We start from the raw sequence: 20,790 nt of genomic DNA on the forward strand, positions 1-20,790 counted from the left end.
TTGTTTTCTTATTTTTCGGCTTGCCGTCGAAAAACGAAGGGCCATGTCAAAAGTAGTAGAACAAAGAAAAAGTCTAATGTCTCCATTCAAAAGGTATCTATCCTAGAAGAGAATTTTAAATAATGAAATTCTTCAAATGTTTTAATACCATATACCATATTTTGGTACATAGATACATGTTTCATTGACATAAATCAAATGTTTTCATTAGGATTAATCTAACTATCATATTAGAAAAGCTACAAACTACTTTTGATCCTTATCATAGCAAGTCCATTATCATCAGAGGTCCCACCAAACACCACGGCACACAGCGCAGCATGTGGCAGACTGCTCCACACGGTTTGTATCCAGTTATCTATGTGCTCTATTTGTTTACTCTCATTTTCACTATCTATGTCTAGTTTCAAATGCGCCATAGAGAAGTTGTACTCCTTTACAGATTCTGTTAATGATGAAATCACTTCATCAATCCCATCAACAGTTTTCAGTTTAACCCTTTTCGGTTTAACTTTTTTAAATTGTGAACTTAAACTTTCTTTAGCTTGGGTCAGGTATGTGTGATAATCACCTGTTATGTTGTCACAGCCGACAACTAAAGAAGTTTTCTTTTGCTCTATCATATGGTTAAATATGGATAAAGCATATTCTTTTGCAATTGCCAATTTGAAATTCTCTTTGTATTTTTCCCTGTTGGTATGCACAGCATCTCCAAATTCTAAATTTTTTCTAAGTTTAAGCTGTACTAGTTTGAGTGATGCCAGTGAGTCTTCTACAGAACAATGGCCGTTTTTACCTGATTGGATATCTAGTTTCAAAAATTCTCTTGCTAATGCTTTGAGCTTGGGTTTGCGAGTTCTTTCTCCAGTAAAATTAAAGATTACACTAGTATCTATTACATATGGATGCATCATCCTCAAAGCATGTAAATCTAAGTTTAAGGATTGTCCTACTAATATTGCGTCTGCTGGCAACAATTCTCTGATATCCTTTTGGACATCTTCAAGCCGCTTGGTCACATCACTCAATAGGCTCTTTGTTATCCCAGAGTATCTTGTTAAATAGTCTGTAATATCATTATATGGCTTTACAAGAGAATCATAGATCTTAGTGTGCTTTTCATCTACCAAGGACACTCGAGTCAGCTCAGAGCCTGCATTGGTAATGCACATTTCACAATCTAGACCGAACATGGGTGATTTATCTGTAACTGGCATATATTTATCTTTTGTCATGACATAATCTGAGTAAGCACTCTCCAGCTTGCCTTTTAAAGGAACAGGGTAAGATTCCTCTATCAGTTGCCATGCTGATAGCATTAATTGTGTTCTTGGGAATTTATCTTCTGAACTGATTTCAAGTGGCTCATTGACTTCCCCAGTGATGGGAAACACTGCCCTCATCATGATCATCAAGTCTTTTCTTGCTTCTAGAGCCAAGTTCATACTTCCATACTTTTGAATCAGAATTTCTTTTTCATTTTCTGACAGAGGAACTAATGCTAGTTCTTGCACCAGAGAGCCTCCATACACCGATGGTGTTAAGACTTCCACATAATCTTCAAAGATTTTTTTAGTTTTAGGGAATTTATCTTGTAATTTATCCCAATGCTGTATAGAAATGCCCTCCAGAACGAGACATGTCGTTTGTTTGATATTATTGCATTTGTCAAGCACATACCACCGGGGTGGTTGGGCCAAGTTAAGATTCCCCAGCAATGAGTGCAGTAACACGTACTGTATATCAGTCAGAGTCAACGGGATTCTTTCGCTACTAGGAGTAGACAGGGAAGAGGTCTCACCTGCAGTTTTTAGCCTAAACTTAGGCATATGCTTCGGACGAGCCCGTTTATTCTCATTTACGTCTACGGCGGAGTCACCGGTTCCATTTTGAGTTTCTTTTCTTAAAACATCTTGCTCTGAAAGGTTAGAAAAATCAGTTTAGAACATTTACAAAGTTCTTAACAAATTCAGACTAGCCTGTGATTACTTACGTTGGTTGTTAACGTTCCCTTTACGTCGTTTTTTAGGTGTTGGACAGTCTACCATTTTTTAAGAAATCAATGTAAATTGCCTTTAGAATATATTTAGCTGTACTTTATTTTATAATAATTCGTATCGTAAACATTCAGACCAAGAGAACACGACACGCGCTCACGCTGTCAGTGTCAACTGTCACTGTCATGTCAGCAATGTCAGCCATAGACATAATATATATATAGACGGTGTCTCAGCGAGCTGTCACTGTTGCCACTTTTGTTTAGTGTACGATTAACAAAGCGGCCCACGTTGCTGTAGCCATGTCGATAAAGTCATATCGATAAACTATCGACATTTCTTGCAATTTTAATTTAACTTCAAAGGCTTAACGATACCTAAAATGACCAAAAACGCTTTTATTCTTTATTGTGGTTATCAGATCACAATTTTATAGTCACGCCCCTGCAGGGAAGCAAGGGAAAGTTCAGATATTTAATTAAAATACATAAATACCTCCTAAAATAGGTGTTCCGAAATAATTGAATTATATTATTATATTATAATATATTCATTATCCATTAGCATTTCAATTATGTTAATGTTTAACGAAGATATTGAAGCTTCAATTAATCGCTATTTCGTTCTGCTGTGTAGCGTTTATCGATATATAACATGATTAAAATCGACTTTTCACATCCCTAAAAGAGCACACATACACAGCCTGGGCGCATCAAGAAAGGCAACACTTGATTTGAAGTCCACCTTGTCAACAGTATGGTTGTCCTTTTTTAACAAACGGCATTTTAAAAGAGCGAGGAGAGAGAAATGATACTAGTTGCTGCGTCGTGAAAGAGAACAGAAAAGGTTGGGCCCTTGATGTCAGCATTCCAATACCACAGATTACATATACGAGGCGTAGGTGTAAACCTCACGGTTGAACCGAATCGCTACCTTGGTCCGGTCCGAGGCCTGTTCGATCGTGTGTAGTGGTCCGCCGTACGTCCGTTAAGGACGCAGCTATAAGTGAGAGCGGGAAAGACATATTTTGTAAGGTACACCCGCGTCTGCAATCAGCTTGATTTATTATAAGCGGAACAAGAACTTGCATGCGATTTTTTTGCGGTATTTTGCCGCTCGACTGACTTCATTTCACTGTATTCTGTAGTTAGATAGCAGATATTGCATACGAGTAAAGTTCTTGTGCCCTGTAAATGGGGCTTTACGGACCAAGGTAAATTTGACCTTGCTAGACGTTCAAAAGACGTCTTCCACCTACTACACGGTCGTAAACTACTATACAGTATGTGTCTGACCATGAGGCTTTAATTCCAGGGCTTGATTTTACTCGCTAAACTGAGCTACTTTTACTATGGGACCAAACCCAAAATCGGGGCAAAATTTTTGGCTTTTCCATAGAAAACGTCGACATCTGATCAGCCAAAATGTATGAAAAAGTTAAAAAAAAAATCTGGATTTCGGGGTTGGTGCCATAATAAAATTAGGTCAGTAACACCCTGTATGTGTCTTTAGGCGTTTAAATAAAACTAAACAAAATTGATAGTACTTAAATGACTCCTTAAGCCAGTTGAGGGTACATGATAACATTAGGTACATGATCAAGTAATGTAGGTTAAAGTCAAGTTGTTCAGTGATAGATCCAGGCGATTTTGTATTTGGTTCGTTAACCAATAAATGTTATATTATAATCACAGATCTGTGATTATAAGTATTATAACTACGGGGTCATCCATTAATTACGTCACACGAATTTCTAGGTTTTTTGACCCCTCCCTCCCTCCTTGTCACACTTGGTCACATTTGGCAAACCCCTCCCCCCTAGTGTGACGTCACATTTTTTCTACGAAATTGCCAAATCGAATTAAGTAAGTACCTAAGTATTATTAATATTTTATCAAAATATATTTGACGATATAAATATTAGTAATTTTGTAACCCAAAACTGCTTAGGAAAGAAAATTAAACGAATAAAAACGATTATCGTTTTAAAAACTTGTTATTTAAATGTACAGTGAATAAAATAATTTAAATAAATTTTCGGTTACTGATGAAGTTAAAGTGACGTCATAAAGTTTGTCTCCCCATACTTACTTTACTCTTTGGTCTCCCCCCTCCCCCATGTCACAATATGTCACATTTTCTTGACCCCCTCCCTCCCCCTAAACGTGTGATGTAATTAATGGATGACCCCTACCCGAAAACGTACAAATTGTTTATTTACTTTTATTTAAATACCTAAAGATACAGACTATAAGTTTGCAGTGCTTGGTAGCCTTATTGTTTACAAAGCTTGCTATTTTCCAGGTATTTCCAATGACGGTACCCCGGATAAAGAGTATGCTTGTTTCAATCATAATGTACCACCATACCAGGTGGAAAACATTATCAAAACTTAGTAGTCCACTTTTACAATACTAAATAGATTAAAAAAAAACATTGAAGTAGATGTAATCCTTGAACTTTATTTTGTACTAACTTCACGTAACTCAAAGATATCTAATTACAAGTACTCATAGATATAATATACTATATTTGGTAAGTCGCGTCGAAGATCGCCATACTTCGTTTAGTTTAGACTTTAGACCAATAGGATCTCGATTACTGGATTCATGAATGTGCTAATACATGCTATTTCATTTTTGCAGGTAAATTTTATTTCATAAGGATAAAAATAATTAACTTTCTTGAAGCCAATGCTTCGAAAAATAGTATACTTAGTATTGTTTATTTAGAGCCAGGTATCGTTCTTTCAATGAATGCCCGCATGTCTTTAAGTTCGGCCTCTGATGACGAGTGTGTCAGTCCCTGATATGTAGTGAACTCGATATTCTTCATGAAGGTCTTGAGGAACGAGGCGGTCATTTGACCCCACTTGAAGGGGACTACTGGGTCGCAGTCTCCGTGGGCTTGGAATATCTGAAATAACAATAAATGTAAGTATTTAATGCTCGGCTACACAAGCCCCGGGCGCGGCCGGTAGGCCCTAAAGAGGCACACTGATTAACAGTCCGCCGGACGGATTCGGCCTGTCAGTTAGAACAAAAATTTGACAGTTCCGAACAACTGACAGGCCAATACCGTCCGGCGGACTGTTAATCAGTGGGCCCCTTTACGCTATTATTAATGACGCTCCAATATTAATGCTGTGTTGGTGTTACGTACACGACGTAAGCGCCGACAGCCATAAGGCCCATAAGGTACCTTTACCCATGGAATGCCTCAAACTTAAAGATCTTTCTAAGGGTGGTATTCAACCTGTTCAATGTCAGTGCGTATCACTCTCTCATTAAAGCAAAATGTGAGACGCAATACAGGTTGGACAAAGAAATTGGATAGGTGGAATACGACCCTAACATAAGAGGGTCGCATTTTTGAAACGCCTGAGGGCCTACCGCGTAACACGTTCGACTTGTAGCCTATGTCACACTTACGTACAAACTTACAAATGCGATAGAGAGGGAACACGTCGAACGTGGTTCGGGGTAGGCCCTCTGTATACAATATTTCCTTTTCACCAAATTTTTTTTTTACAAACTCTTTCCTGAGAAGTTATTCTTTATGCCATAAATTCCATAAAGTTTATGGGATATCAGCAACAGCATTTGTCCAAAGGCTAAGGTCACGTTGTATAGGTACACAAAGTATTTTACATAATTAATAATTCAGTACGCCAGGTCTTAGGTCTTGGTTGACTGCACTAACTTGGCCTTGGAGGCAAGTGCATTTGAATGCGTACAATAGAATTTCAATAAGTACGTAAAGTACGAACGAAGAATTTCGTACATTGATCGACCGGATCGACCTGTTCCTATCTCTATCGCACGTGCATAATTATATTGCTGTCACGCTGGCACAGAAGCATTGACCGCCGGCATCATCGCATCAGCGAGAGAGATAAAGAACAAGCGGGTTAATGTACGAAATTCATCGTGCTTAACGTCCTTACTTTAGTAAAGTTTAGTATACTTAATACTCGTAACTATAGATGGACCTATAATGTAGTGTATATAACGGCGAGGTTCTTAAATAAGTATAGATTTTTTTTCTTATGTATAATGTTGGTCATTCAGTTGTTTGAAAGGGTATGTCACACTGGCTGGCGGCTTTTTCTAAGTATATGAGAATTCACTGTGATGATGGCAGCAGGACATTGTGGAATGTATTTAGAAAAAATACCGTTTAGGTCCTTGCTCATAATCATCAAATAACGGACTAGCACCACAACGTCGCTTGGCGTTCATACCGTTCATTCGTTGTATTATCGCGCGGTTAATAGTGAGTGGAAGTCATGTCGTCAACGGGTGGACGTCGCGTGGAGAACGCGTCAATAGGAATGGCTGGTAAAAACTGTAAATGGCGCTATCTACTGTGGTAGAGCCGGACTTCGCTAACTCTGCACTGATTTTTCGATAACAAACTATAAAAGTTTTGTCATAAACGTCAATTTTCTATGAAATTACGACGATCAAAATAACGCCCCCATACTCTGTGCTATCAAACACGGTGCAGACTTACCTCAGACGGACTCTACGGCCTTTTACATGGAATTTACGCGTTCGTTTCGACTATGATACCAAATTTTTAGTATGGAATTGCCATGGACACTAAATTAACAATTGCCTCAACAAATTAAGAACGTGAACCAAGAACGTTTTTGGATTTGCTACCCAAATCCAGGGTATCTGGGGTAGCTTTTATAAAAGGTCTAAAAAGTGGGGAGAGAGTCCTCTTTTCGGGCATTCCCGGCTCCTTTCGGATCCGAGCAATTATTAGGGTTGGCGTAACTTGACGTTTGTTTGCGTGCACGACCACACCAAAGGGATAGTGCCATACATCAGAATGAATCGCTGTCAAGTCAAACTTCGGTTTTGTAGGAAGTGTCCTTTATGTTAGTAATATTATTTATTCTGTGCTTGTGTGTCTTTCTAACAAATGATGTTGAAAAGAGAAGCAAACATAAATTACCGGCTTTTATAAAATTTGATAACGGACCTTCCTAATCATAGGATAACGTTTAGTCATCAATAGAGAGCTCAATAGAGTCAAATTTGGTTTTCATATGGTGGTTTTGACCAGGGACACAGAATAAATAATAGTACTAGGTACAGAAGACTCACTCCCTAACAAAACGCGTCTGTTACGATCAGCACAGATATGGCCGCTAGGTGGCGACAGTGCCACGCGCGGCTTATGGCAAACCCCAAAATTGGGGCCGAACGGATGTACTTTTAGCTACCTGTAACAAAGCGACGAAATCGCGGAGTGAGCCACGCCTGACAGGGATAACTGATTTGTGGCGGCCAAGCGTTCATAGCGAAGTCGCGTTTGATATCATACCTATATTATAGGTACAGTCACGCTTCGTGATTGTTATGCCATTTAGGTTTCTAGCTAAATTGGACATTCCATAGCGTAAGTAGTAAGTACGGAACAACCAGTTTAGCTAAGGCTCTATATGGCATAACAGTCGCAGAACGTGATGGTACAAAATTCACTGGCAAATATTGGACTTTTCTTTTATGGATAGTGGATTTTCATAGAGTTGCAGGTGTCCATAGGCTATAGTGACATTCAAACAAAAATATGAACATCAAACATGCTAATCAGGTAGTTTCTGGAAATCAATTAATGCATTACAGCAGTTTTAAAATTACGAACAATGCTCATTGCTCAACAAGTGGCATGTTTTTCTATTCTTATTGTATGGATGCTGTAATAATTAACAAGAAATGACATTCAAAGCAAAACAAGGTAATTTTTTTCAAACAGTTGTCTGCAATACAACAGCAAACTCTGATTTGTGAGATCATCATTAGCCCAAATGCATTTACTCGTATAGTGTTGCATTTTTTTGCCTAAGAATCAGCTTGCCCTATATGTTTTATAAATTTAGATTTACCCCCTTTTCATGTAACTTTACGGGCCTGATTTAGTTAAATTATGTTTTATCCCTTTTCTACAAATACATACGTCAAAATGACACACAAAGACAAACAATTTATTAGTTTATCGAGGGTTGTAGGGCATTTATGAATAAAGGGGCTAGTAAATTTTCATTATCAAGCCACCTGTGGCCTATTTTATAAAGCTACAAGTTACAATTTACAAGCGGAAGTCACTTTCTAACCCTATGTGTTAGAACGAGACTTCCGCTTGTAAATTGTAATTTGTAGCTTTATAAAATAGGCCACTGGCCTAATACAACGCATACTTGTAGTTCGTTTTTTTTAGCATTAGAAATAAGGTAAACAATCTTGATGTGTCTTTTTATTGAAAAACACATTTTAAAAATAAGTTACGGCAAATATGTAACAATTATGAATCTAATACGATCATTTATATTCTTCTGCTTTCTTAAGTAAAAGTTTTTTAAAAAGCGTTTTTCAATTAAAGACATGTCAATATCGCTTACCTTCTTGCAAGTTCTTTCTAATGCTAAAAAAAACGAACTATACTTACTATACTTATAGGATACTTAGTTTATAATAATTACTAATTACTATATATACGATACTTAGCTATCAACAGTTGAAACTGTGAGATTCAATAAAAAATATTTATCAGTTGAAAAGGGGCTATTCATAAATTACGTCATTTCAAATTAGGGGGGGGGGGGGGTCAGGTGGTCTGGACATCGGATGATGGTAGGATGACGTAGGAGGAAACGGGGTCATTCGAAGCATGATTTTTGGATGATTTTAGGGGGGGAGGGGGTCAAAAATCGATGACGTAATTTATGGACAGCCCCAAATCGAAAAACACATAATTTAAACATCAGGCAGAAACTGGTTTACCATGAATCTAGCTAGAGTCTCTAATTAAGATAATAGAAAAAAAATCATACCGGTAAGTCCAAAGGAGCTTTGACCGCATCAGGGAAGTGAGCATGCCTCGGAAGCCAGCAAGACAGGGAGATCACTCCGGCCAGTGGTTCAGGGTAAGTCAGGGCGGAATGTAAAGCTAAAGCTCCACCTTGGGAGAATCCCCCAAGTAGCACCCGGTTTGCAGGAATGCCACCCTGCAAAAAAAGCATTTATTATTAAAAATAATAATTGAAGTTTAGGTTTAAGATTATTTAGTTATCTTGGTATTAGCATTGTTAACATTTAATTAGACTATGTAAGAATTCCCAGGATTAATTGTTTGATTCCATACTTTTTTAGCACACACAAAAACACCCACTTTTTAACAAGTAAATAACATTATTTTGTTTAAATACTATAAAAAAAATAATGACTATAGGTCTTACTTTAATCTCATCCGAGATCAAACCATGAATTAGGCCTGTAGCCCTCATGATTCCATCTTCATCTTCTGGGGCAGTTGCGTCCAGCGTCCGCAGGTCGAACCACGACGGCATCCGGAACCCAGCGTTCAGCGTCACTGGGATCGTGGCAGCCGTCGGGCAAATTACTTTTACGTGAGGCCCCCTTATTGCGGCGATCGTGCTCGCCCATCCGTGGCTAAAAAGTACTTTCCGATTACTTCTTTTGATTCACGAAACTTGATCTACGGTATTATATCAAATCATTATACAATACTAACCCAGTATCACCAAGTCCGTGTAAAAAAATAAGCTGAAACATAACACACCATAAAAACAGGAGTTTAATCTCGCTAATTTTATCTCAAATCACTTTAGTATTTCATGGGACTTACGGATGCTGTCTGTTTTGCAGTCGCTGCAATAATCACAGGATTCGGTTCCATTTCGTAATGAAATTATTGAATTTGTGATAATCAATACAGTTTTCCGCTACTGCATGTACTTCAGACTAGACTAGCTAGACACAGCGGACCAGCGGAGGTGCGCTGTGAACTCTCTCTGTCTGAAGCTGCTTACTGCCACAGAACAGATAAAGGAACTGTCAGTTTTGACATTTATTTCATTCATTTGTAGTCCACTCCACAGCTCGTGCGTATGAGGCCTAATACGACCAATGAATAGAATTAATTACTGCTGTTGGTAGCCCTGATTAGCCATCCAAGCGACATCTATATACGTCGTGATATGTATTTTATCAATGTTCAATGAATGTTGCTAGCTTGCTTTGTATGTACGTAACGTAACAACAACAACGATTCTTCATCTGTGGGAGTGATAAACAAAGCGTACGATATTGCATTTTCATAAAAATTATTCATTGATTTTGTGGTTATTTATAATTGGCGCTGGTAGATTATACGACCTTTTAATTAAGCGGTAAGTGACTGGACAAATATAATATCACGATAAGAAAACTGATCCGTAAGATTTGTTCTAGAAGTTGACAGATATTCGTAGAGTCGTATTTGCTTTACTCATTACTTATAAACTATATTTGTCTTGCATGCTATTCAAAATTAATTGTATTATGTATGAATCATTGTATGCAAATGTTTACCAAACACTCTGCCATGATCCTGACAAATAGTACGCGGGAAACAGTGATGTCTATATCTTACGTGTTGTTTGTCCCACTTGACAGACAGATTCATTCATTTATTTCACATCTCGACCTACAACACTTTCACAAATTCATGTCATGTTTACTAAATTAGCGAAACCCGCCATGCTGACAAAACTATAAATTTATATTCTAAATCTATAAATTTGAAATGTTTAATCACATAACCAATGTGTTTATTGTACGTGGTATTTTACTCTAAGCTTTTCTATTTGCAGTTTGCATAATGGCTAAAGAAGACATATCACTGCCGGTGGAAATGGGGAAACTTGAAATTCAACCTGTGAAAAGCATAAACAATACTGATGCAAACCCATTTTTTCACTCACAGCCACAGCAAAGAAGACATTTGCTCCCAAGAAGCACTCAAACATTAAGGTGCCATTGCTCGGCCCAAAGAAACAAAAGTTCCATGTCAATCTGTAAAAAGAAAAATAACAACAAAATTCTTAAAAAACCAGTCTTAAAATTGCTACAAAACTATTGTAAAGATACTGAAGAATCTCACAACTGCTGTTCATATCCTAATAAAATAGCGACTCCACTAATAGAAGGTGTAAATTCGGAAAATTCTGTCTTGTGTGCACTAGTGCAAAACTGCAATCAATTGAGAATATCTTCTGAACGAGACAATGCTGCAATTGCATCATCAAGCAATGATACAAAATGGTGGAAAAAAGAGTTACCTTGCAGCAGTATTCAGAGCAGAGAATCTGTAACGGACAAGGGTAGAGCTGGTCCCTCTTGTTCCCAGGAGGCCCTGAACCCACCATGTGATGTCACTATTGATGAATTAGCTAGTTACTTTGAAACTTTTGTCCATATTCCTAAAAAAATGTCTTCTATGGCTGAAATGATGTATATTTGAACTAGGGAACTCGCAGACCTTGTGTTCAATTAGTGGCCCATTATTACAGGCCATTTTCTTCAGTTTTGTTACTTGAAAAACAAACACTAAACTTGTTTGGTAATTAAAATTAATTTTTATGTGGTATTATTAATGATAATAATGGTATTTATTATTTCACATTTATGTAGTCTGTCAAAGCTAACTTTGCACCAATTTGAATAGAAAGTGAGGAAGTGACATTATAAACATCATATTTTCATAGACATTTGACATTAATGATGACATTGCCACACTTATTGCAAAATTAGCTTGGTTCTGACTATGCTACTTTTTATGTCATGTTAAGCAATATAAATCTTATATAGTTCAATAGAATCTGATACATGTAGATTTTGCAAATAGGAAAAAATTATTACTATTTTTCTATTTTAGAATATTTTGGCTGCTACACTAAAAAAGTGTTAATCAAACCTTATTATGGTTCAATCCTAATGTGTATATAATTACTTTGTTTATAATTGGTGCCACCTCTGATAAAAGTGGGTTATGAAAAAAAACTAGGTATATTTGTAAGTAGATAATCCATTATGCAAGTAATTCTTTTCTCTCTGTCTGGTTGCTTTCCTTGGCTAGACAACTGAACCAATTTTTATTTTTTGATGAAGATTTGCATTTAGAAAGCATAAGCCCTAGGATGACACAGGCAACTTTATATTTGGAAATACAAGGGGAAGGGAAAACTGACAGACACAGACAGTTTTAAAATATTAATTATGCAGCTTAATGTTGCAAGTTTTATAATTGATTCAAACCATTATTAATTAAATTGAATGTGTAAATATATAGGTACCAATTGTTGAACAATAAAATATTTTATATGAAAGAAATAAAATTATTTTATTGAAATGCCCATGTAACCGTCAGAAATTGTAATTAACTATAGATATACATATAAATAATTCTTGCATTTAAAATGAAATATGAGGATACAGTGTTATAAATATGATGTAATATCTTCTATTTTTAGGATTTCATAACTTTAAAGGCCGAGCCACACCGGCTTGCGTGTGCGTGTGCGTACGCTAAAATGTTGGAGCCGCAAACGTCACGCAAGCGGTGTGCCGTCTCTCATAAGGATCTATATACTACAACGCCGCACGCGCACGTGCACGTCACGCACACGTAGCCGGTGTGCACAGGCCTTAATACTAATAGTTGAATGTGCTTAATGGAGTTATTATCTTAGCATTATTGCTATCAACTAGTTCTCTTGTCCTTACTACCAGGTTTTTAGTCACTGTACTGATTCGTCTTTTTGAACAAGTTTCGATTCTACATGGCTTTGTAGCAATCCGTTTGATTCGCATTGTTCACTACTTTCTTTAGCTTGACTCTGGCTTGAAATGGCAACTATTTCACTCTCCGCACGACTTATATTCGAGTTTTTGCTCAATTTAAAAATAAGCTAGAATAAAAAAAAAACTGGTTAACTGAAGGTCTATCACATTTCAGGCGGTCGGTATCGAAGTTATGCGGTGATTTTCCTAATAGTAGGTACCAATTATATTGAGTTTTGGGCATGTTTTGGGACTAAAGCCAGCAAATTCTTCACCCATGCTGCTAGCTGAGCTGACCGTAATAACTTCTTACCAGCCGCCTCAGTTAAACGATAAATTTTGTAAGAAAGACAGGATTGAAAGGACCGAGAGCCTACCGCGAACCACGGTCGACGTGTTAACTCTCTGTCGCACTTGTAAATTCATATGTAAGTCTGTAATCTATATCGACTAAGTACTCCGACTCACTCTTTTTACTTATAGCGACAGCCTGCCTCTAGTCTACCTATTATAGTGTATAGTCGGAGTAAGATAGTTATTTCTCTTACAAGCTGGCAAAGTGACTTGAAATTGAAACGCAACGCCCAAACTCCATTTTTCGAACCACTCGCTAAGTTCGTGGTTCAATTTGGTTATGAATTGAAACTGACCCTCATATAATTATATGAAGCTGAGGCAATCAGTTAAACGATAGCTTCACTTAGCCTCATATACATAAGAGTCAATTTATAACTGTCGAAATTGACTTCTTGCCTCACTCCGAACACAGAATCAATAATAGTATGTATGGCACTATACCTTTCGGCTCTATTTTAGGGTTGTCAAAATTCAAGTCATTATGGGTTATTCCATAGTTACCAGTGGTAACTACTGGGATTTTTTTCCCGACCTTTTACCACTGGTAACTACGCGGTAAAAAATTCCCAGTAGTTACCACCAACTCGGTTTGGTAATTTTTATTCTCAGTATCTACAAAGCAATTTCTTTGCCTACCTTGTAAAATCTGGGTTTCTCGTATAACCATAACAATAATACAGAGGCAATCACGATACTAATTGTAAAAATTAAATAGTTAGTTGAATACCTATATGCATCAAGAAACAAATCGCGAAAACAATTATTATTTTTCATTTCATTTACCTATTCTAGTTCACATTGCAGTGACATGTGCATTGCACACAACTGATATGACAGAAGTCTAAAATTTGACTGCATTTTGACTGATCACTTGCTAACATAGAGGTACAATTTTAAGATCCACTAAAGAGGTGGTAGGTATGTAAGTAACTATGTCAACTTAGGTAGACATACAGTATGTGTCTGACCATGGGGCTTTAATTCCAGGGCTTGATTTTACTCGCTAAACTGAGTTACTTTTACTATGGGACCAACCCTAAAATCGGGGAAAAATTTTTGGCTTTTCCATAGAAAACGTCGACATCTGATCAAGCAAAATGTATGAAAAAGTAAAAATTTTTTCGGGGTTGGTGCCATAATAAAAGTAGCTCAGTTTAGCGAGTAGAATCGAGCCCTGGATTTAAAGCCCCATGGTCAGTAACACCCTGTATATTGACTATAGCCACTGTCCGCTGCTTTGGTTGCCTAGAATGATGATTTCCGTAACTTATATCGTAGCGTAGATCGAAAAACCTGCACAGCCATGGTTTAGAATTGATTTTTAACCATCGGCTTCATAGGCATACTACACTACCCACTAGCAAAGTATAAATAATCCACTAGGCCAGATAGGTTTGAGAACAGTTGGCAAAGATCACATAGGTTTGAATTAACTATTTCGACATTTTAATTATTCTGTTAACAAGACTTTACTTTGTTTACAGGACAGGGCGACATTGTTGTTTACTCGTGCTTATATTGCGATCCGAACAAGTGTAAAATTCCAAAATTGTATCACGAGCGTAGCGAAGTCGTTAGAGCGGTCTAACTACTAGTTGATCAAGCCAATCTTGTCAGTAGAAAAAGGTGGCAAATTTGAAAAATGTAGGCGCAAAGGGATATCGTCTCATATCAAATTTGAATTTCGCACCCTTTTCTACTGACAAGATCTGCTTGACCATCTATATTCTATAAAAAAATTTACTTAAGTAGCGAATGAGGTTAACATAGGTAGTGTAAATCTCAAGCCGTTCTGGAACTGGTAAAAAAGTAAAACTTCTTTTTACATAGGTACCTTTTATAATCGATAAAAGAAAATATTGATAATTTTAGGTTTTTTACACTCATGATGATCTTCAACACATTGACTAATTTAGAATGGATCTTATAAACATAAGATATCAAAATATATAAATTAACAGGAAGTACCTATTTTATTATAAGATCTGTTTCAAAGCTATGATCTAAAACATTTACAAGTATAACTACGTTACGTAGTATAGTATAGTACATTATACAATCGCCAAAACGAATATTAATTGAGCATAACAATTGGAAATTAGAAGTCAAAGATGAACTGATAAGGTAACCTATCTGTTATGTTAAATTTATTATCAATATGTAAAATTGTAATGAATGCATATAAATTGCTAATAAGAAACCTAAAATTGTACAGGCTACCTATAACCTAAAATTGTACAATGCTACTTATAAAATTATTTCAAATCTGAGAATTATGCAGATATAATTAATTGTGTATGTGGTTGTAAGCGAGTATTAACATCCCGGTTTCTTTATATTGCATTGTTTTTGATTACAGCATTTAGTATTGTCATTTGCAGCTGGATAGTTACCATACACTCTGTTGCACCCAATGTTTGCTAAACAGTGATTACACTTATGTAAAAAATGTTCGACAGTATAACACTTACCAAATAAAATATTAACATTGATTTCAAACGTTTTACCTATTATACAGTAATTAATTATAATATGATTTCATATATTGTACAATACCAAAATATTAGGATCACAGGTATAAATTTTGATTACCAAAAACTGTAACACAATAATTAAATAGGATGTTCTTGTGCATATTGTTTCTGAAACAACTGTATATAATAAAGATACAATATTTTATAATATATTTAACATGATTGACTACAACACCCCGATAGTACGCGAGCGCACCGCAGCAGGAAGTCTCGTAAAGTAAACATTTTCGTACACAATTCCACAGCTCACAATGCGCACCATTAGAAAAATAAATTATACATGCTCCTAAACTACTACTTTCAAATTTATCTTGGCATGTGTTCACTGCACACCTGAAACATACATCATCAACAATTAAATGGATTGTGTCTTCATCTTAAGCTTTCTATTACAGGTACCCAGTTCCGAAGATTTTCATAAGTAATAATATGCAATAAGGGTAAAAACTGTATCATGTGTCAAATGTATGTATAATTGAAATTGTAGGTAGGTTTTTTTTTGGAAATTCAAGATATTAGACATGGTATTATGCAAATTTTATTATGAATGCATCATCCGCACCAGATCACCACCATCCTAATGCTTGGTTGCCCACACTAGCTTAGTGCAAATTAGGGTTATTCCGAAATGTTACTATTATCTTTGTTACCACAGGTAACAACTGGGATTTTTTCTTACCTGATAGATAACATTGGGACCTGCTGAGAAAAAGATCCCCAGTAGTAGTGGCAACCAAAGTGAATTAATTTTAATATAAATGTTCAATTCTCCTAAACATATTTTATTTTACCAGATTTATTTTTTATTAGTATTGAACACTAAAAAAAAATTGGTGGTAACTGCTGGGAAAATTTTATTTCATCTTTCACCAAGTCGTAGAAAGTCTTGTAATGTTCAATATCTTATCACTTTATAGTTTTGGAGAAGTGATTTACAATTTTACATATATAAAATAACTAAATAGCCTGTGATAGACTACTTGCTACTGCAAAACTATTGGCTACTGTAAAATGAGAGAAAATAGTTATAACAAATCAAATAAAATTTGTAAAAATGAATCAAAATGGGAATCTGTAAATCGTAAAGTAAAAGATGAGTCAAAATGGGAATCGGCACAAAATGATCTGAAACAACACTTATCTGAAATGACTTACTGCGGTGGAGCAGGAAAGTGGTGCATAATTGTTCTGCGAGTTGGGTGATCCGGGGAAAGCGTTCATCTGCATCTGCACCTGCGGCGGGGGCGGCGGGTGCGTGGCGAGCGGCGACACGGGCGGCGCGGCGGCCGGCCCGGCGCCCCCCGCGGCCGGGCTGCCCGTCGTCGACAGCCGCGAGAACGCGGCCAGCGCGTCCGGGAAGTTGGGCGGCGTCGCTGGGGTGTTGCAGGGCGTCATCAGTTGCTGGAACGGGTGACAATACAGTTTTTTTTTTCAATTTTAATATAGTACGCGAAGATGTGACGATGATCCACTATAGGTACAGTTTTTGAGATTATAGGAACTTTCAGTATGACCTTTGGTTGTTGGTTGCTACCTGTCTTAATATGGGTGTTTGATCGTGTTATTAAAATTGAATATGGTGCAAATGGGAACATAATTCTGTTTTGTTCACTCGAAAATGAGATAATAAAGGGTTATCCTTAGCTGTTACCACCAAGTTATTATAACTGGTAACAGATAGGACTTATTTTCACCACAGGGAATTATTTTTCTCAGCTACTACTAGTAGTACGAAATTAGAATCCCAGTAGTTAAGACAAAGTCAATTGGTGGTAAAAAATGCTATTTTTGTCTCAGTTGTTAAGTGGAAACAGGTGGGGAAGAAATCTTACTGGTGGCAGTGGCTACATCTACACCTGCAGGCTATATTTGATATTTATTGAAATCAAATTTTACAGCATTACAGCTAACACCAATGCACTGTAAAATCAAGTATTATATATAAACAACCCAAAATAAATAGAGGAAGGGGCTGGAGGTATTTTCATATAAGAGATATTATTACAAAAGAGCAGTGAACTATGGCAATTAAATAGATAAGACAGTTAAATAAAGGTTGTTTCAACTGAGTTTGTTTACAAACAACCCCTTAATAAAACAGGTTAACGGATAGTAAATCTGTTGTTAACAATTTAATGAATTTGACATACCTATTTTTATAAATCTGGATAGCAATCCAACTTCATGTATGTAACATCAATTAACCAAGTAACAAACGTCCCCCATCACTGCCGTTGTGGTGCCATGGTGGACAAATTTGGACATCATGGACTTTCCTGCGGCAGAAGCGCCGGACGCATACCCAGACACGCCAGCATCAACGACGTCATCCGAAGGGCCTTTGTCAGCGTCAAAGTCCCGGCCATACTCGAGCCCGTCGGTTTGGCTAGGGACGATGGCAAGAGGCCCGACGGTATGACGTTGGTGCCTTGGAAGATGGGACGGCCTCTAGTCTGGGATGCCACATGTGTTGACACCCTCGCGCCGTCCCACCTTCCGGGCACCAGCAGAGATGCTGGTCATGCCGCGTCCATGGCAGAAGACCTCAAATGCCGCAAATATGCCACCCTTGGCAGTAGTTATATTTTTGAGGCGTTTGGGGTCGAAACGCTGGGGCCGTGGGGGCCAAGCGCGCGCCGTATATACAGGGCCTTAGCGGAGCGCCTTATAGATGCCGCAGGAGACCAGAGGGCTGGCCAGTATCTTGCTCAACGCATAAGTATTGCCATACAACGTGGCAATGCGGCCAGCCTTCTGGGCACACTGCCCATCGGCAGTGACTTGGGGGACGTTTTTTATTTATAGGCTTTTTATTTTAAGTTTATTTAGTTTAGAGATAGTTTGTATTATTATTTGTAAGCTAATTTAATGTTTTATATTTACTTAATTATTTGTGACTTTTTACATGTATACTAAGTTGATAGATAATATCGTAATTTTGCAATATCAGCTACTCTAATTCTGTATTTACATAATAATTTGTGTTTTTACGTTCACCATTAACCAATAAGCAGATTATTGTTACTTACTGTACTGTACTAGAGTAAATCAGTCAGTCAGTTTTATATCTTAAACAGTTTATAACATATATTTCTCTGAATCTTGAGTATATTTTGGTAAAAGCATCTTATAACCGACAAACACAACCAGTTTGGTTGTGTAGTGTAGGTACCTAGTGAACTCCCAAGTTATGGGTGTTATCTATGTATTTATATTGTACTGTATAATATCGCTGTCTGAATACCCACAACACAAGCCTTCTTGAGTTTAGGTACTGTGTGTGGGGTTTAGTTCATTTGTGTAATAATGTCCTATAATAGTTATTTATTTATTTACTTGTTATTTAAAACATTCTCTATTTTATATCTTTCACAAATAATTATTTTACACCTGCTGGAGCCTCATATTATTTTTTTCCAAGAAACTCTAACTTCAATACTGTATGTACACTCACCTGCAATAATATCTTAAATTATGAAGCGTTCAAAAATATCTTATACAATCTTGTAGAGCTATAAGCATCATGACATATAGTTTTGTATGTGGCTTTACATATAGAGTAATATGGATGACAAACCTCACAAGGTTAAAACAATTAAGATGTAGGTATATACCTGACGAAAAGGTGCAGCAATGCCATTTGCCCCAGCTGGTAATGCAACCTCTTGGAAGAATATTGAAAGTGCCGTCTGAAAACAAAACAAAAGAGATTAATATGCAAAAATTGCAAAATCAAGTATTTGATACTGATACCTGTTTTGGTTTTTATTTTATTCCAAAGTTATTTTAGAAGTGTCTGGACACCCCTTGGAGTGGTAGGTTGTCGGCTCCTGACCGATTAAGTCATTTAAATTTGAAATATAATCATTAATCAAATTTAAAACAACTCCAAAACAACTTGTGCCACTTGAAGAGGATTCTTTCTAGGTTGGTTGACAAAGGTAAGATATTAATCTCAAACTCATCATGTACTTTGATGATATGGCTAAGTTTATAATGTTTATACTAATATGGTCAATAAAGATAAGAACAACTTACTCAACATTTAAATACCTATACCCACTAACTGGGCAATAGATTAAAATTATGTTTTTTATTTATTTATTATTAAACTTATTGTTTATTATTGTTAGAATTGTTATTTTTAACCATATTTTATTTGCATATTATGTTGAAAAGTATCCTGCGGCACTAGGCAGGACGCCGGATATAATTCATGACCTTGGTGAAATAGTACAACAGAGAGCACTATTTGAATAAGATTGAGAACTGTAACAAATTGTACTTTTCTATTCATATCTAAATATGTGCTTACATATAAATGTAATAACAAATAATGGAATACTCCTTTTTCATATATTAGTTTATCTTTTTGGGTATATGTAATCTTTTGTGTAACCTCTTAAACTAATCTCTTATTCAAATGAAAATTATACTGCAATGTTTTTTAACCTACAAAGCAGATAAATAGGGAGGAACGTGCATTTAATAATGTAATTATGAACTCGAAATTACTATTAGTGATCTAGTAAATCAAAATAATAGTATTATTTTGGTTCAAAGAAAACTCATGTTAAATAAGGCATGATAAACATTTTATAGATTTGTTATCAAACATAACATTGTCAGTCGCCATGAATACATCTACCTACATACCTACTTATTGCGTATTATTTCATTCATCAACATAATTATATGTATACAGATTGAGTAATGCAGGTGTGATTAGAGGAATTTTCCTATTGGGATAATGCTCTATTTTCGCTGTTAAGCGAATCACAAAAATAAACAATCAAGGCGATACCATTAACACACCTATATCAAATCAAGGCTATTGCAAAACACTTCGTCAAATTATGTAGCAGCCATTTCATGATTACTGTTTGTTTACATATACTAGGAAATTTACCTCAAATTGCCAATGTGCAGCTTGAAGTAGTTGTTTTGCTTGTTCTCGGGCACATCCTGCTGCTAAAACGAATTGATTTATCATAACTTGCTCACGTAAAGCTGAATCCATTGTACTAAAAATCAAATAATAAGTCCACCACAGCCGGAGTAGGAAATAAATAGTATGTAAATGATGTCAATTTCTGTTGTACTATGAGTAAGTGTGTAGGCGTACGATTTGAAATAATTGGCGCTAGTGAGATACGTCGAGTAACCTAGTGTAAAAGAAAGATCCGATTAGTACTACTTTTTGCCACTTTTCCGCAGCATAGACTAAACAAGGAATAAGAAATGTCATTAAAAATAAATCAGGTGCGT

At 36.5% G+C, this 20,790-nt stretch overlaps 4 protein-coding genes across 5 annotated transcripts; 1 reads left to right on the forward strand and 3 right to left on the reverse strand.

Moving 5' to 3' along the window:
* Positions 1 to 130: 130 nt before the first annotated feature.
* LOC134668928 (RNA exonuclease 5) lies at positions 131 to 2,158 on the reverse strand. Its single transcript, XM_063526431.1, has 2 exons — positions 1,994 to 2,158; positions 131 to 1,918 (listed from the first exon to the last, which is right to left on the reverse strand). Exons 1-2 carry the CDS (start codon positions 2,046 to 2,048, stop codon positions 240 to 242), a joined length of 1,734 nt encoding a protein of 577 aa, XP_063382501.1. The 5' UTR covers positions 2,049 to 2,158; the 3' UTR covers positions 131 to 239.
* A 2,281-nt stretch (positions 2,159 to 4,439) lies between these two features.
* Positions 4,440 to 9,842, reverse strand: LOC134668929 (acyl-protein thioesterase 1). Its single transcript, XM_063526432.1, has 5 exons — positions 9,657 to 9,842; positions 9,543 to 9,574; positions 9,247 to 9,460; positions 8,842 to 9,015; positions 4,440 to 4,913 (listed from the first exon to the last, which is right to left on the reverse strand). Exons 1-5 carry the CDS (start codon positions 9,705 to 9,707, stop codon positions 4,722 to 4,724), a joined length of 663 nt encoding a protein of 220 aa, XP_063382502.1. The 5' UTR covers positions 9,708 to 9,842; the 3' UTR covers positions 4,440 to 4,721.
* Positions 9,843 to 10,047: 205 nt separating this feature from the next.
* On the forward strand, positions 10,048 to 12,198 carry LOC134668930 (uncharacterized). Of its 2 annotated transcripts, none has more exons than XM_063526434.1 (2): positions 10,048 to 10,109; positions 10,663 to 12,198. In XM_063526434.1, exon 2 carries the CDS (start codon positions 10,671 to 10,673, stop codon positions 11,310 to 11,312), a length of 642 nt encoding a protein of 213 aa, XP_063382504.1. In that variant the 5' UTR covers positions 10,048 to 10,109; positions 10,663 to 10,670; the 3' UTR covers positions 11,313 to 12,198. The 2 variants fall into 2 exon arrangements, with proteins under 2 accessions (XP_063382504.1, XP_063382503.1); XM_063526433.1 differs by having other exon boundaries at positions 10,062 to 10,200.
* A 2,606-nt stretch (positions 12,199 to 14,804) lies between these two features.
* LOC134668987 (UBA-like domain-containing protein 1) lies at positions 14,805 to 20,621 on the reverse strand. The gene is made up of 4 exons (XM_063526502.1): positions 20,432 to 20,621; positions 19,137 to 19,211; positions 16,678 to 16,923; positions 14,805 to 15,855 (listed from the first exon to the last, which is right to left on the reverse strand). Exons 1-4 carry the CDS (start codon positions 20,540 to 20,542, stop codon positions 15,829 to 15,831), a joined length of 459 nt encoding a protein of 152 aa, XP_063382572.1. The 5' UTR covers positions 20,543 to 20,621; the 3' UTR covers positions 14,805 to 15,828.
* Between the last annotated feature and the right edge of the window lie 169 nt (positions 20,622 to 20,790).

This window comes from Cydia fagiglandana, chromosome 11 (genome assembly GCF_963556715.1).
Source record: "Cydia fagiglandana chromosome 11, ilCydFagi1.1, whole genome shotgun sequence".
In the NCBI taxonomy this organism is placed as follows: domain Eukaryota; kingdom Metazoa; phylum Arthropoda; class Insecta; order Lepidoptera; family Tortricidae; genus Cydia; species Cydia fagiglandana.